General features: G+C 32.3%; 1 protein-coding gene across 4 annotated transcripts in view; it reads right to left on the bottom strand.

The window, feature by feature from the left end:
* The window catches only part of LOC145293079 (uncharacterized), a 665,443-nt gene that overhangs the window by 19,558 nt on the left and 629,066 nt on the right, over positions 1-16,819 (bottom strand). For all 4 annotated transcript variants that reach the window (XM_080139442.1, XM_080139450.1, XM_080139432.1 and 1 more), the window contains one exon: positions 2,728-2,873. In XM_080139442.1, coding sequence (XP_079995568.1) covers positions 2,728-2,873 — 146 coding nt within the window. The remainder of the gene's footprint in view (positions 1-2,727; positions 2,874-16,819) is intronic.

The following is a 16,819-nucleotide window of genomic DNA, read 5'->3' as shown; positions in this document are numbered from 1 at the left end:
TTCATCGATTTTGACAATAAAAGTATTAGAAGTGTGGAACATTTGTTAAGCCTCTTTAAATCCCGAGAAACGACAGGTGGCCCTGCTAGTATTAAATAAAATATACGCATTAAAGAAGAATACAATGTATCATCTGAATATAAGCATACCTTTAGATATGGAGTGTTTTTATGTATATTTTTTATATCAGAGCAGTTCGAATTATAGTAATTTCCGCCGTAATCGATGCTATTGAAAAATGATATCAATATCAGAATAACACCATGTAATTGAGAACCATAATACAACTGTTTTTAATGTTGCCTATATATGTGTGCGTATGCATTAGGTTGGTCCAAAAATAATGTTTTTTGACATTCAACGATATACAAAACATTTTTGCACCAACCTAATATATATATATATATATATATATATATATATATATATATATATATATATATATATATACGCACACACATACATATGCACATATACATATATGTATGTGTACATATATATATGTGTGTGTGTACTTATATTTGTGTCTATATATATTTATATGTGGGTGTGTAATTGTATGAATACTAGTACACTTTATATCGGGACCACATTAGAAGGCTAGAGGCAGTGCAGCATGGAGAATAATGAAAATCAGGTGGAATGATTATGATACGAAAGTGGAAGTCCTAAAACGAGCAAATATAGACAGCATAGAAGCAGTGCTTGCAACCACACAACTGCGTTGGACTGGTCATGTTGTAAGGAGGGAGGAGGACAGATTCCCGAAAGTGCTCCTCTATGAAGAGCTAGAGAATGGCAATAGAAGAATTGGTGGGCAAAACCTTGGTACAAAGACGTAGTTAAACGCAACTTGAAATGAATGAAATAGCCATTGATATCCCAAACTGGGAGACACAAGCAAGTGACCGTGGGAGTTGGCGCAGCAGTCTATACAGACTGGGTAGTGATCGATGTGCTTGAATGCACATATATGTATGTATATGTATGTATGTGTATGCGTATAAGTATATATACACATGTATTTTTCATATATTTTGATAGCGATTTTGAGAAGGGTTAAAATGTGCATGTTTATATATGTTTTTAAATATATGATATCTGACTTTAGGACTTGGGATTGATTGTGCTATTATATGGGACACCATTGAGGATATATGAGGTGTCTTCAATAAGTTTTCAAACAATTTTCGTATTGGCACTTTTATTGATAGTATGCACATAACACTGCAGTCCCCTTCGAAGTAATCGTCTCTGGCTACAATGTACTTGTTTTGCTGTTCCAACAACTATTGGAAGGCCCCATGGAAGTCCTATTGTGTTAGCGTGTTAATGACCCTCGCCCCAGCCTCTTTAATCTCTTCAAGTGTCTCATAACGACAGCCTCTAAGGTTTTCCTTGAGTTTAAGGAATAACCTAAAGTCACAGGGAGCAAGATTTAGACTATACGGAGGTTGAGGAACTGTCTTGATGCCCATCTTGGTCAGATAGTTTGTCACAAGGATGTAGCACCCTTGGGGAACACTTCGCGCAAATCTTCCGCATCTTTAGTTCATCGCGAATAATTGTGTGTATATTTCCCGCACTGACATCAAACTGTGCATTTATTGTCTGTATAGGCACACGACGGCCCTTATCCATAAAATTCTCATCATCTCTCACAGACTCCCTGGCTTCTTTGAATCTTTTATATCAATCCAAAACAGATGCTCGATTCATGCAAGATGGTTCAAAAGCAGTCTGAAGCATTCCATACATTTTTGTCGTATTTTTCCAAGTTTAAAACAGAATTTCATTGCAAGTGTCCTCACATTAATATTACGATTTTTTTTAATTCACCAGCCGTGACAATCAGGCTTTAGTAGGGTGTATTCCAATTCCTGCTGTAGCTGTTCTTTTAAACCTGAAATCTTACAAATTGGCTATTCATCATAACTTACTATACAAAAATGTCTGGAAACGTATTGAAAGCATCCCGTACATCGATTGGTAAGGTATCATTAGGATAAAAAAAACCCAAAAAACATAAACACATAAATGCAGTGTGGATTAACGGCCAGAACTTATTTCTAAAATAGCTATAATAAATTTGAGTTGTTTATCATCTCACGAAAATTTGTAGATGTCAGACTCTTTTCATATATTCTCTTTGGCTGCTGTTGTTTTGCTCCAATCTTGGAGGAAATTTTCTTAATGAAGAAATGAAATTTGAGGCACAGATCGGTATTTTGCTCTTGACAATTCTAAACAAATTAGAATTTGAGAAATATATATTGACGTCCAATAACTATTGTTTTCGTTACAGAATCGGAGATAGCTGAATTTACACAACGAGCGGCATCTTTACGATATTTGCATAGAATTAAGTATATTCCACATTATTAAGCCTAGCGTTTAGAAGGTGTGTTTCAAAATTTTCAACCATCGGTGAATTAAACAACGGTTAATCTTTATATATATATATATATATATATATATATATATATATATATATATATATATATATATATATATGTATGTGTGTGTGTATTTATATATATATATATATATATATATGGAGTAAGAGAACGAGAGAAGGATGAAGAAACAAACAGAATGTGGAGAGAGAGAGAGAGAGAGAAAGAGAAAGAGAAAGAGAAATAGAAAGAGAGGTATAATAAGACAGTGAGTGGTTAGAAATAAGTGTTAGAAAATTGATAGCATAAAAATTCGGATCATCTCACTTACAACATCTGATGCTTGTGTAGTCTGGAAACATCGTCCAGTCTGTGGTAGGTTGGTCGCACCAAAAGGCAGGAACTAATCCATTCAATATGAATAGTCAATTTCCTTTCTTCATCCGGGTGATAGTAGACGTTCTCAGCGTCTTGTAACTGAAAAGAAAAAGGAAAAGAAGACAACAAATCAGCAAAATATGAATAAATTATGTAAAATTATATGTCAGAGCCCTAGTTAATAAGAAAATATGCAAATACGAATATATTTTGTTGTGTTATTCACAAGAAAAGGCGGCTCGAAGTCCCCAGCAAAAAAGTGTCAAAGAAAAAATTATTATTCTTTTTTTTAAATAAAGAAAGTCAAAAAGTTTTCATAATGTAGTATATATATATATATATATATATATATATATATATATATATATATATATATATATATATATATATATATATATATGACTGATAAATTAAAAAATGTATCCATTTTAAATGTGGAAATTGATGAATCGCAAAGGTAAGAAATTCATTTTTATACTATGAAAAGGTTAGTAATTGCAATTAAGAATAGGAAATTGGATCAAAATTTTTGTAACTTGTCTTCTTCCTAAGATTAAGGGTGGTGGTGTTTGATCAACACTGCTGGGGAGCCATGATGTAATACACTGTTTTGTTTTTAAATCCCCGAAACAGTGTTTCATGGTAAACAACTAATGATCCCTTGAAAAATAAAAAAATTGGTATTATAGTAAATTTGAGAGTTGATGCAGTGATTGCAGGTGATTAAATGACTTACTGACTAGATGTTTTTTTTTGTTTTTTTAACGAATGATAAAAAATAATTTTTTGTATTGTTTCAAATGTTAAAAGCTTCAAAGACTATATATATATATATATATATATATATATATATATATATATAATACTAACGATGAAGCAATACTATTTTATATATTATTTTATGCAAAAAATAATTAACTCAAAGGTTTGTTGCCGATTTTGAGTAGACTATCCTTTAGAACCACCTATTGTTAAAATAAATAAGATCCAGCTAATTGGAATTGTGTGCTCACGTAATGTTTTAAATATTTTTTACGCTTTCAAGTTTGGATTAAAAGTAAAAATATTATTCATCTCCAAAATTCTATTGAGACAAAGAAACCCCTAATGAGCTTCATCAATATTTCAAATAGTTAAATGGAGTTTACTTTGGTGTCGAACTTCCAGAAACAGCAAATGGCGCAGTGAATAGAGGTATTGAGTCCCTACGGTTCCAGATAAACATCTAAAGATAGCGGTTTTAATCCTACCGGAACAGGCCAGAGGATTAGTTGGCTAAACCGTGGTGATGCAACAACTATGGAAGGCAGTAATTACTGAGGATAAGTTACAAAACTCAGCATTCCTATCCGGTCGCGGTTAACCACCTGAAGAAGGCCAGAGGATGAGTTGGTCGAAACGTGGTGAAACAATAACAACTTTGAAGATGAGGATTACAATCCGCAGAAAGACTGAATGCACAAATTACTTCATTTTATTTACACCTTAAAAATTGACCTTTAATAATAATAATAATAATAATAATAATAATAATAATAATAATAATAATAATAATACAACTTAGGGTACAAATTTATCACTCCCTTCATAATCGCTGACTACTCCCCGAGTAACAGATAAAAAAGGAAAAAGCGGAACACATAAACATAGATCAAAAGATCCCGAAGGGAGCAAAAGTAGAAAAAAGAACAAAGCCATGGCATGGATCGACTAAAAAAAAAATGCGTACGACATAATTCCTCCAGCATGGATAATAAAATGTCTGAGAATGTGAGAATACCAGGCAAGATTATCAATCTTATTGAAAATGAAATGAGAACACAGAAATTTCAACTGACAGCTGGTTGACAATACATAACTGAGATTAAAGTACAAGAATGTATCTTCCAAGGTGATTGCTTATACCACTACTGTTCATCATAGTCATCATACCTCTTAACAATATATTAATATAAGAAACTGCTAAGCCGGACACAAGTTTACTAATGATGAAAAAATCAACTATGTAATGTACATGGATGATCTGAGACTGTTTGCCAAAACCAAGAAGAGCCTAGAGACGCTAATAAACACGACCGAAATCTTCAACCAGGATATCCAAATGGAATTTGGCATGGAAAAGTGCACACTTCTGATCATGAGAGGAGAAAAATGAAGGCAACGGAAGTTATGGAATTACCCAATCAAACGGAGATGAGGGAACTAGGTTACCATGACAGCTACTAATATCTGGGAGCCCTTGAACCGGACGCCATTAAAACAACAGAAATGAAACAGTAAAATGGAAAGGAATACCTCAGACAAGAAAACTTCTCGAAACCAAACGATAGAGTAGAAACCTAAAAAAAAGTATAAACACATGGGCAGTGTCACTAGTAAGATGCCCCGGATCGTTTATAGGTTCGACCAAAGAAGAACTGGGACAACATGGCCAGAAAACCAGGAAACTCATGACTATACATAATGCACTAAAACCAAAGGATGATACCGACTCTATGTGAAAATGAAAAGACGGGAAAAAGTTACATACCATTAACTTAGAATAAATGGTTGAATATTGTTACATTGGTGCTCATTTTTGCATTAAATAATAATCCCTACTGATACCTATTAATCCTTTGCCGTGAACCGAGCGGATAGCATCATACGTTATTCGCTGCATCTTATCATAACAAATCTCCATGCAAAATTTCAGCCAAATCGGACTAGTAATTTCCGAGAAAAAGTGGGACAGGCAGCCAGCCAGACAGACAGATAGACAAACTAAAAGAAATATATATGCAGAGGGAGGGAGGGAGAGAGTAATCTGCCTTAAGTCATCATAATCCATTATCCTATTGATTGATTCTTTTATTTTCCTCTTACATCAACTGACAAAAACACCGCCACCTACCGGACAAAAGTTATTGACTGTCAAGGGTCAACGAGTGTATCACCGTGACCATCGTAAATATACATGACCCTTGTACTAAAGTCACGTAACTTGCTAATGTCACGGAATAAAGTTTGAAGATGTGACGCGATGTCCGAAATAATTACACAGGCAAAGGTTTTAATTTCTATATACAAACTTAATTTCGATGGTTGCCATTCTTTCATATGGGTTGCTTATCTTTGCCTCAATACTAGAATATGAAAATATTTTATAAGTTTCCTTTCCGAGCGTTAACCACACCCTAATATTTTTTTTTTAAATAAAAACGAATGCAACCGTGATTCTCGTTTCAATAATGTCTCCTTCTTTGGTCTGATGAGGTGGTCTCTTTGAATTGAGATTCCACTGGAACATGTATGCACATATGGAACCAACAATGTTTGTATAATAAGCGTATTTGAACATTGTTGATTAACATGGCCATCTTAGCAGCAGCAGCGAAACGGTTAAATCTAGCCATACTGTGATACAGCGAAACAGTACTGTATGTGGATGACTATATATATATATATATATATATATATATATATATATATATATATATATATATATATATATACTAGCTGTACCCTGCCACGCGTTGCAGTGGCTCAATTTGGTGTAATGTAAAAATTTAATAAAAAGAGAAAAATGCATGTTTCTTATATTCTTAGTACAGCAATCCACCCCAAAAAGTGAAAAAGAAGGCGAAAATGAAATTTCAATCATTCATGGTTTGGACTCGACCAACAATCAGTGAATGAAGCCGAACGTAGCAAAAATGTTGAAACGCTAAATGTTTTTTTTTTTTTTTTTTTTTTTCTGTATACAAAAATGTGAGTTAGTAATTAATATCTGGTTGATGGAGGGGGGTACTATACACAGATTCGAAAAAGTTATCCAAAAACAAATAAATGAAAGCAAAGGTAAGGTAAATTACGTTTCTACCTAACTGGATAATTGTTTAGTGTTTTTATGTAATGTAAAATGTTTAATCGGCTCGAAAAACAGAAATGGTCGCAGACTCTGTTGAATACGTTAAGTTTGGGAAAGTAAGTTGAAAACTAAAAACTATACAAAACAGTGTCTGAAACCCCACAAATATATGTTACCATGACATAGGCTGGCATAATCGGTGGGTTTCTGACAGTATTTTGTATAGCTTTTTAGTTTTAACTCACTTTCTCTAACTTAAAGTAATCAACAGTGTCCGACACCATTTGTAGCTTTCAAATACACCGATAAACATTGTTTTTCAAGCCGACTAAACGTTACATTAAATGAAAAGGGTTCATATTACTAAACACAGATACAAAAAAGTTGTCAAAAAATAAATATTTAACAAATAAATGTTATCAAAGGCAAGAAAACTAAATGTTCTACCTAACTGGATAAGATTTTAGTGTTTTTATGTAATGTATAATCGGTTCAAAAACATTCAATGTTTATCGGTATATCTGAAAAATACAAATGGCGGCAGACTGTATCGAACACGTTAAGTTTGGGGAAATTTCGGGAAAATGAGTTTAAACTAAAAAACTATACAAAATACTGTTAGGAACTCACTCAGTATATGTTATCATGACGTAGACTGGCATATAATCGGTGGTTTTAAACTTTTGCTCGATACAGGTGACGACTTTTAAAAGTCCCTTTTAGTGATTACCTGGTTTGAGGATATTTGTACAACTAAACGGCAAATCTGCTCAAAAAAATCCGGTATTATTTTACTTTAAGGCCCGTTTCACGTTCGTATATAACGAAATATTTTTTTGTAGATTTTGGTGTGCTAAAAACGAATCTGCAAACCGTTTCCGTAGCAAAAAGAAAGTTTTCATGATATTCATGAAATTACTTTTTCGAAAAGTGGGTGATCACTTTTCAATGTAAATTTAAGTTAGAATGAGCACCCACTTTCTGGCCACCTGAGATAGGGGCATTTTTCTGTGTGTTTCTTGGCTAAAAAGTTTTTTGTTTGATTTCTTTTGCATGGTAATAACCCCTGAACTCTGGGACTATTTTCCATTTCACAGACGTAGCCTTTGTTTATGCTATGCGTGAGCATAAACGAAAACTGTTAAATATGCACTCGCGTACCAAACTGCCTTGCCAAAAAAGCCTTTAAGCCAATAAACACGAAAATAAATGCCCCATCCCCGGGTGGCCAGAAAGTGGGTGCTTATTTTAAGTTAAATTTACATGGAAAAGTGATCACCCACTTTTCGAAAAAAAATTTCTTCATATCATGAAAACTATTTTGGTACTCATTGGGCGTTGATTTCCATGGCGACCTGCAGAATTATTTAATGGTCGTTCTCTTAGTTCCCCCCCCCCCTAGTCAAGGCTTACGCATGTGTACGTAACATTTTTATTTATTTACTTACGTGGCGGAGTTATGCAACCATCACCCCCATGCGAATCTCTATACTGATAGGTTTTTTTTAAATTTTTTCACTGGATTATTATTGATTGAACACTAACCAGATTATGAAAAAAAATTGAAAAAAAAAAAAAATTATTTCAACATTTGAAAGGGGTACTCACTTTTTAGTTACCACGTTCTGGTAAATCGGTCAGCCATTTTTTTTTTTTTTGGCTAAATACGGAAGTGTCTTCGAGAGATATAAAATGGTCGCATGTTGACGAAGCAATGTATCGGGAGGCGTACGGGATGGAAAATTATTGGTAAATTTTTAGATTAGGTCCACCTCCTCAATTTTCTTTTAAATGACGACTTGTTATGGTTTTCGACTATGCTGAATACGGAAATCGCATTGAAATTTTGCAGAAATAAGTAGTTATCAAGATATAAAAAGTTGTATTATGCATTGTAATCTTTGACGGCCATCTTTTTTACGCGCGTGCATTTGTTTATGGCGCATGCGCGCGTAAAAAGATGGCCGCCAAAGAATACAATGCATAATATAACTTTTTATATCTTGATAACTACTGATTTCCGCAAAATTTCAATGCGATTTCCGTATTCAGCATACTCGAAAACTTATAAATGTCGTCATTTAAAGGAAAATTGTGGAGGTGGACCTAATCTAAAATAAAATACCAAATTATTAAACATTTCGGTACTCATGCAGAGAGTGATCCGTGCTGAAATGATTATGTTATTATTTTAAAAGCCATTCTTAACATGGGGAGGGGAGGGTGTTTTGTACCTATTCTGTACTTTAACCTTACAATTGAATAAAAAAAAAACATATCATAAAACTTTAATTAAACGTGGAAATACGATTTAAAAAATTGCGCGGATCACTCTCTGCATTAGCACCAACATTTCTCCAGCATGTTAGTGAAATTTATAATACTTAAAAAAATTAAAAAAAAAAAAGTTTTGAAAAAAAAAACAAAAAAAACTCTCACCTTTCATAAAAACAAATTATTTAAAAAACAAACAAACAAACAAACAAAAAACACCCACAAACTGACTTTTAACTAAATAAGTAAAAAAAAAAAAAAATTTAAAAAACTCGAAACTTTATTTTCATAAAAACAATAAAAAAGTCATGTTCAGTCTATTTTTTTTCTTTGAGAAACAAATATATTTCTGACTTAAAAATGCGGTAGAGACTCATGTTATTTTTACTTTCTATGGTTTTGATATACCGCGTTTTTATTGGTTACAAAATGGGTGACTGATTTATCAGAACGTTGTAACTAAAAAGTGAGCACCACTTTCAAATGTCGAAATAATGATTTCTTTTTTTAATTTTTTTTTTAATAATCTGTTTGATTAGTGTCCAATCAATAATAATCCAGTGAAAAAAATTTCCAAAAACCTATAAGTATAGAAATTACGCATGGGAGTACAACTACGGCACTTTCGCACTTACTTTTACAAAGATTATTTACGTTAACTCTTTTAATAAATAATTAAAAAAAAAAGTAACTGAACCATTTATTGATAATTTGTCACGTGTACAAACATTTATTTATTTATTTACGTAGGCTTAACTCTTTTCATGAATAAGAAAAGTTTTACTCTTTAAGAATAATAAAAGGAAAAAATGCAGAGAGTGATCCGCGCTATTTTTTTAAATCGCATTTCCACGGTTAATTAAAGTTTTACGATATGTTTTTTTATTCAATTGTAAGGTTAAAGTACAGAATAGGTACAAAACACCCCCTCCCCATGTTAAGAATGGCTTTTAAAATAATAACGTTATTATTTCAGCACGGATCACTCTCTGCATGAGTATCATAAAAATTAATACAAATAATACTTATCTCAATAAGTGAAAGGCTCATTTCTACCGGAAATGAAATGGGGACAATCTCGCAGTTACGAAAAATATTTTCATTTATAATTTAATATTTTTATAATTCGCAATGTTAAATCATTTTAATAACATGCAAACATTCTTTGACTTTAAAAATAGATTTTCTGAAAATTTCAATTAAATTGGTAATGTAGAAATATGGTTCTATAGACTTTGAACAAACCAAAAATTACATTTTTATATATATATAGATATACTATATTCAAAATGTGAGCATAATCATACGCTCACACAGTAATGAGCTCTCTTCTAACCAATGCAAACACAAGTCAGATTCATTTGGATATTAAAAATAATTATATATATATATATATATATATATATATATATATATATATATATATATATATATATATATATATATTATCCGTTTTTTTTTAAACAAAATCTAATTTCCGTATTTTCATTTCGAACCGGATGTTAAATTGTCTAAAAATACAAAAAAAAAAAAAAAAAAGCAAAAAAAAAAAGCAAAAAAAACAAAAAACCCTTGAATTTATTAATCGTTCCCGCCTTCTGCGATACATAATCGAAAACATTCATTTAAATACCCGAAAGCGTAATCCATTAATTTTGTTGACAATTTTTTCTTCTTTAATTTTTACAAAAAAAAAAAATTAAATCCTTCAAATGTGCTTGTCAGATTTGTTTATCGATTAAACTTGACCGCCAATTCTATTATTTCTCAAATTCATTTTCAATATTCATATTCAGACAGAAAATATGAAACATAGACGGATATTCGTAAGATGCGCCCATTAAACGTACGCGTTTTGCGATGAAAGGGCTTTTTTTAAACTCGAGCGTGACGGACCAAAAAAAAAAAAGTATTTTAAACTTGAATATGACGGATTAACAAAAATGCTATTTCAAACTTGCACGTAACGGACCAACAAAAACAGTATTTCATACTTTCGCGGCAGGGACTAACCAACATGCTATTTCAAACAAGTGTGATGTGCTATTTTCATTATAAATTCTTTTTTTTTCTTTTTCTTTTTTTAAGGAAAATCGTTTAGTTAAAAATCGTTTGATTATAACTTTGGAATCATTCGTCTGTGCCGGTAAACTAAAATTTCCTACATTACAACACATGCAGATTACAACAAATAGAAATATATAAAAACAAAACAACAAAAAGGCAAAAGAAAAAAAAAATTTCTAAAATAAAAATACCAAAAAAAAATATATGTTGTGGAAAAAGAAAGATAAATTAATCTTGTGTATTTTTCTAAGGTTTGGCACAAGTATTGTAGTAATATACATGTTGTACTCTTATTCACCCCAAATAAGGCATATTGACACTTGAACATAAGGGACTACTATTAGGAGTAATGTCTACAGAAACACCATGTAGGGAGTTGAGAAGCAAGATACTTGTTCGCATTACATTTAAATTTTAACATGCCAGTATAGTCAGGAGAGCGGGAAGCAGAAAGGGGATTCCAAAGTCTAGCCGTTCCAGGGAAAGAAACTATGAGAATAGAACGCTTTTCGACATCTGGCGCCCTCTACAGTGAAGGGGTGAGATTTTGCTGCTTGTTGGGTTAGTCAAGGTATTTACCTCGCGGGGGGCATAAGTGATACGAGTTTGTCAGAGTACATTCCATTAAATCACTTGTAAAACATGGTATATCGATGCGACATTGCGGTGATGGGACAGAGGTTGGAACTTCGTTGATTGTGCGGGACCCATTAGATTGTAGACTATGTTTAGAATCTTTCTAAGAGAGAGAGAGAGAGAGAGAGAGAGAGAGAGATAGTGGTAGATACAACAGCCAAGATGTGCTAACAATGCTCCATGTATAAGCAAATGGTAACTTTGTAAAAATACAGGATACTATCAAGTGTGAGTAATTTTCAAGCACAGTCGAGGGAACCCACATGTATCTTAATGTTATACTTTAAAAAGGACAACGGACATTTTTACATCGAATTTTATTGTTCGTTTTGCGACGGATGAACAGAGTGAGTTAGACTGAACTAGGTTTGAATTACACAAAGAGAAATTCACGCGAGACGAATATTCGGTTGAAACTTTAGCTACTCTCTTTCCCCCCTCTCTCTCCTAATCAAGTATCATACCAGTTCAATTTCACGCGACTACACATTTTTCAGTGTGTAGTATACGCAGTACATGTCTCTATGCATTTACCAGCCTGCACTTATTAAAACCTCAAGTAGCCATACTTCCGGCATGTCATCTACGCAACTACATGTGACTACGCTTCTTTTGGCATGTGACTACGCATATACGCATATCTTTCCGCGTAAGGAATATGTGCATCTGGTTTATTTCTTGTTTGTGTTATTCCAAGTTCGGTACATGACTATATGGTCTAGACACAAATATTAAGAGAGTGCCTTGTGGATGGATACTTGTCAACATCAACAGCGTAGTAATGTATAATAATAATAATAATAATAATAATAATAATAATAATAATAATAATAATAATATCGATGAAGGAAAGCGCTGACCAGATCTCCACTGGATGTGTGCGAAGAGGAGTGGAATTTCAGGAGGCTTATTTCTACCCAAGATTCCAGTAAAGACTAATGGTCATTGTCAGTGAGAAATCGAAGGCAAGTGGCTGTTGCGATGATGCAAATACTTTTGCAGAGGTTATTGAAAGAGGTGGAGAGTACTGGACATCTGAGGAGACTCCAGAGAACACCATTGGTTGTTGTCAGTGAATAATCTCAGATGATGACCTATCTGAGAACTTCTAGTGAATAATAATAATAATAATAATAATAATAATAATAATAATAATAATAATAATAATAATAATTAATAAATAGAGCAGCGCCAGACTCAGCTGGTACCATACAAAATGGTCAAGAACGGTCACGAAAGCCAGAAAAACCGAAGTAGAAAATGTCATCCAGACCTTAACTCGCGGTGGGGGGAGAATTATTGTCACTTCGACAGTAACGAATACATACTATTGTCACTACCGATATGGTATTGTTAGACTGGGCTAGTATTCAAGTGTTGGATAGCAGATAGCTATTTTTCGCTATTTTCTTCACCATTAAAAAAGCCCATGAAACAGTGGGTGCAACGTTCAGCAATTATGGCTTCCTTTTCAATTTTTCATTCATATCAGATGGAGAATCTGGAAAGAGTTGCTTCATTTTTAATCCTGAGGTAATTCTTTTTTTTCTCACTTTTGTGAATCTTTGGAGGATTCTCTCCTAAAATTTATTAATCCGATACATCGACCATTTTAGTTCGCCCATCAAAACAAATAAATGCGAAAGTTTACTGATATCTACACATCCGTGTTCACATTACAACGGCTAAAATCATTTTTAAATCACTGATATATTATATAGTACCAAACTGCCTCCCATTTTATTCCAAGAACTTTTATTTAGTACTTATGCTAAAAGATACCACTCAGTGGTTAATTTAATCCACAATCCGTTCTACAATCGGAGCAGATTTAATACAAACAAACTTCAGTCTATAGTTGACTTGTCCACAAAGTTTCAGTTATGAATGTTCAACAGCCTTTGTTTAATCACAGTTCAACGATTTTGCGTAGACATGCTGGTAATCATCTCATCATCAGTGGATGTGATGCTGAATAGTCTTCGCAGTTAAAATCAGAAGGACGGTTCCGAGAGAAGGGTGTGTCAGGTGGTATTTCAAGAATTCCCCCTGTATTCAAATTTGCCCCAACTTCTTTTATATTTACATTGAATTATTAAATTGAACTTCTTTTATATTTACATTGAATTATTAAATTGAACTTCTTTTATATTTACGTTGAATTATTAAATTGAACTTCTTTTATATTTACATTGAATTATTAAATGTAACTTCTTTTATATTTACATTGAATTATTAAATTGAACTTCTTTTATATGTACATTGAATTATTAAATGTAACTTCTTTTATATTTACATTGAATTATTAAATTGAACTTCTTTTATATTTACATTGAATTATTAAATGTAATTTCTTTTATATTTACATTGAATTATTAAATGTAACTTCTTTTATATTTACATTGAATTATTAAATGTAACTTCTTTTATATTTACATTGAATTATTAAATTGCACTTCTTTTATATTTATTTGAATTATTACATTGAACTACTTTTATATTTACATTGAATTATTAAATGTAACTTCTTTCATATTTACATTGAATAATTAAATGTAACTTCTTTTATATGTACATTGAATTATTAAATTGAACTTCTTTTATATTTACATTGGATTATTAAATTGCACTTCTTTTATATTTATTTGAATTATTACATTGAACTACTTTTATATTTACATTGAATTATTAAATTGAACTTCTTTTTTATCTACATATAATTATTAAATGTAACTTCTTTTATATTTACATTGAATAATTAAATGTAACTTCTTTTATATGTACATTGAATTATTAAATTGAACTTCTTTTATATTTACATTGAATAATTAAATGTAACTTCTTTTATATTTACATTGAATAATTAAATTTAACTTCTTTTATATTTACATTGAATTATTAAATTGAACTTCTTTTATATTTACATTGAATTATTAAATGTAACTTCTTTTATATTTACATTGAATTATTAAATGTAACTTCTTTTATATTTACATTGAATTATTAAATGTAACTTCTTTTATATTTACATTGAATTATTAAATTGAACTTCTTTTATATTTACATTGAATTATTAAATGTAATTTCTTTTATATTTACATTGAATTATTAAATGTAACTTCTTTTATATTTACATTGAATAATTAAATGTAACTTCTTTTATATTTACATTGAATTATTAAATTGAACTTCTTTTTTATGTACATATAATTATTAAATTGAACTTCTCTTATAGTTACATTGAATTATTAAATGTAACCTCTTTTATATTTACATTGAATTATTAAATGTGACTTCTTTTATATTTACATTGAATTATCAAATTGAACTTCTTTTATATTTACATTGAATTATTAAAAGCAAATGAAATTCTTAAAAGTCCATGAAAAAATCAGTCTTAATGCATTTCGTTTTATTATTCTTAAAAAAAAAATAAACAAACAAAATCTTCTCGAGCACCGCAGGGTAAATACAACTATTTTTTTTAAAATGGAAATCGTCTCAGCTAAGGCATAAGCTACCGCGCTAAAAATATCATTTCAAGGTAAAAATAACCCAACAATGGTGATTTTCCAGAATAGCCAACAAAACGAAAAAGTGGTCCAAAATGAATGCGCCACAAATAAACGTCATCAAAGGCAAACTAAGTTACTCTTTTCTACTTATCTGGATAAGTTTTTTGTCTTAACTTATTTTAAAGTGGGTTTTTGTTTAAAATAAAAGCTGTGTAAATCCTGTCGAATTAGAACACAAACAAAAATTGTGGTGTAGTTAGATTCATAGTCGAGCCTCGATAATCGCTTAAAAATCGGAAATTATATAAAATACTGATAGAACATTATATTTTAGCACAATTGGTGACATTTATCGGATGGGTTTTTAATTATTGTATATTTATTTTTTTACCCCCCCTCCTTTTGTTTACTTTGTTTGCTATTCTGGAAGATTACCCCCAACGATAAATGATCGATTCCGACGCAGATAACAGCAATTCTTTCCTCCTTGCTAAAAACATCGCTCAGGAATGTGAGGACTGAAGCACAAACTAATGGAAGCGAAAGTTACGAGATTACCGGAAGTAAACATAAACATCGCCCAAAACAATAGACATTCGAATCGTAGATTTTCGAAATACAGTTAAATTTCCCTCAAACCATCCTAGCATAAGTCGTTTCAAGATGTTAAAATAAGATGCGAGAATCATAGAAGTATAGTTTATTTATGGTTGTTTGTAACGTTAAAAAAGCGATACGGGCCGGAACAAGAAGTATGCACTTCCCACAAGCGCCGGCGGGAGCTCGACAAATACTTGGCGGATGGCGGCAATCAGGTTGGCTATGGCGTTGTGGGAGGTCATGTTGGTGATATTCTCAACGTATGACCAAACGAAATAGTCCAGCGGGTTCAGGTCGGGAAAGAAGGGGGCCAGTGGAAGAAGGGTGCGAAATAATAGCACTCCTTCTGAAGCCAAGACTGGGTCTTTTGGACTTGTGGACCGGCACCGAGTCCTACTGCCACCCTCAGTGTTTACCAGTGGCCACCTGATTTGATCAGAGAATCACACACTCTTCTACACATCCAGGTACACGTTGGTGTTGACTTTCAAGCCGACTTTGAAGATGTGAGGGTGCATGTGGCCCTTACTTGAAACCACACGAAAGACCATAACTGTGGCCGGAAACTTTGTTATCACTATACTGGGCACGTCCCTGTTATTTGTGGCAATCCAGCGATGCATTTTGAAAGTTCTGGCAATGGTCCTGTTGTCATGACTTGGATCGGTAGAGAGCATGAGTTGTACCGTGGCGCATCTCCGATCTCGCTCGTTGAACATTGTGCTACTTTCTGACATGATAGAAAGGTTACATCGGTCTTGGAATTTGTATACAACTGGTGAACTAGTAGGTGGTCTGCAACAAAAAAGAAAACCGGTTTTTATCAAACGGAAATGGAATCATGACGACTTTTCTAGGGCGACAATTTTATCGTTCCATCCTGTAGTTGACAGCAGAATTTATATTTAGATATCTACGTAAAATATGCGTATATAAATTGATGTATATTGTATAATGTGCGAGTTTCGGATGGGAAAGGAATACATCTACCCTGACGCTGGGTTGGATAATATTGTGCCGGTGACGACTCATACCTGGAAAGATTTGACCGCACTTATTACATTCTGAGCGAATCGGAGCTGATGGGTGACCCCGTTCCACAT

The sequence above is a fragment of the Euprymna scolopes genome, chromosome 2 (genome assembly GCF_053919585.1).
Source record: "Euprymna scolopes isolate OS-2025 chromosome 2, ASM5391958v1, whole genome shotgun sequence".
NCBI classification, from domain to species: domain Eukaryota; kingdom Metazoa; phylum Mollusca; class Cephalopoda; order Sepiida; family Sepiolidae; genus Euprymna; species Euprymna scolopes.
This window is presented reverse-complemented; position numbering and strand designations above follow the sequence as displayed.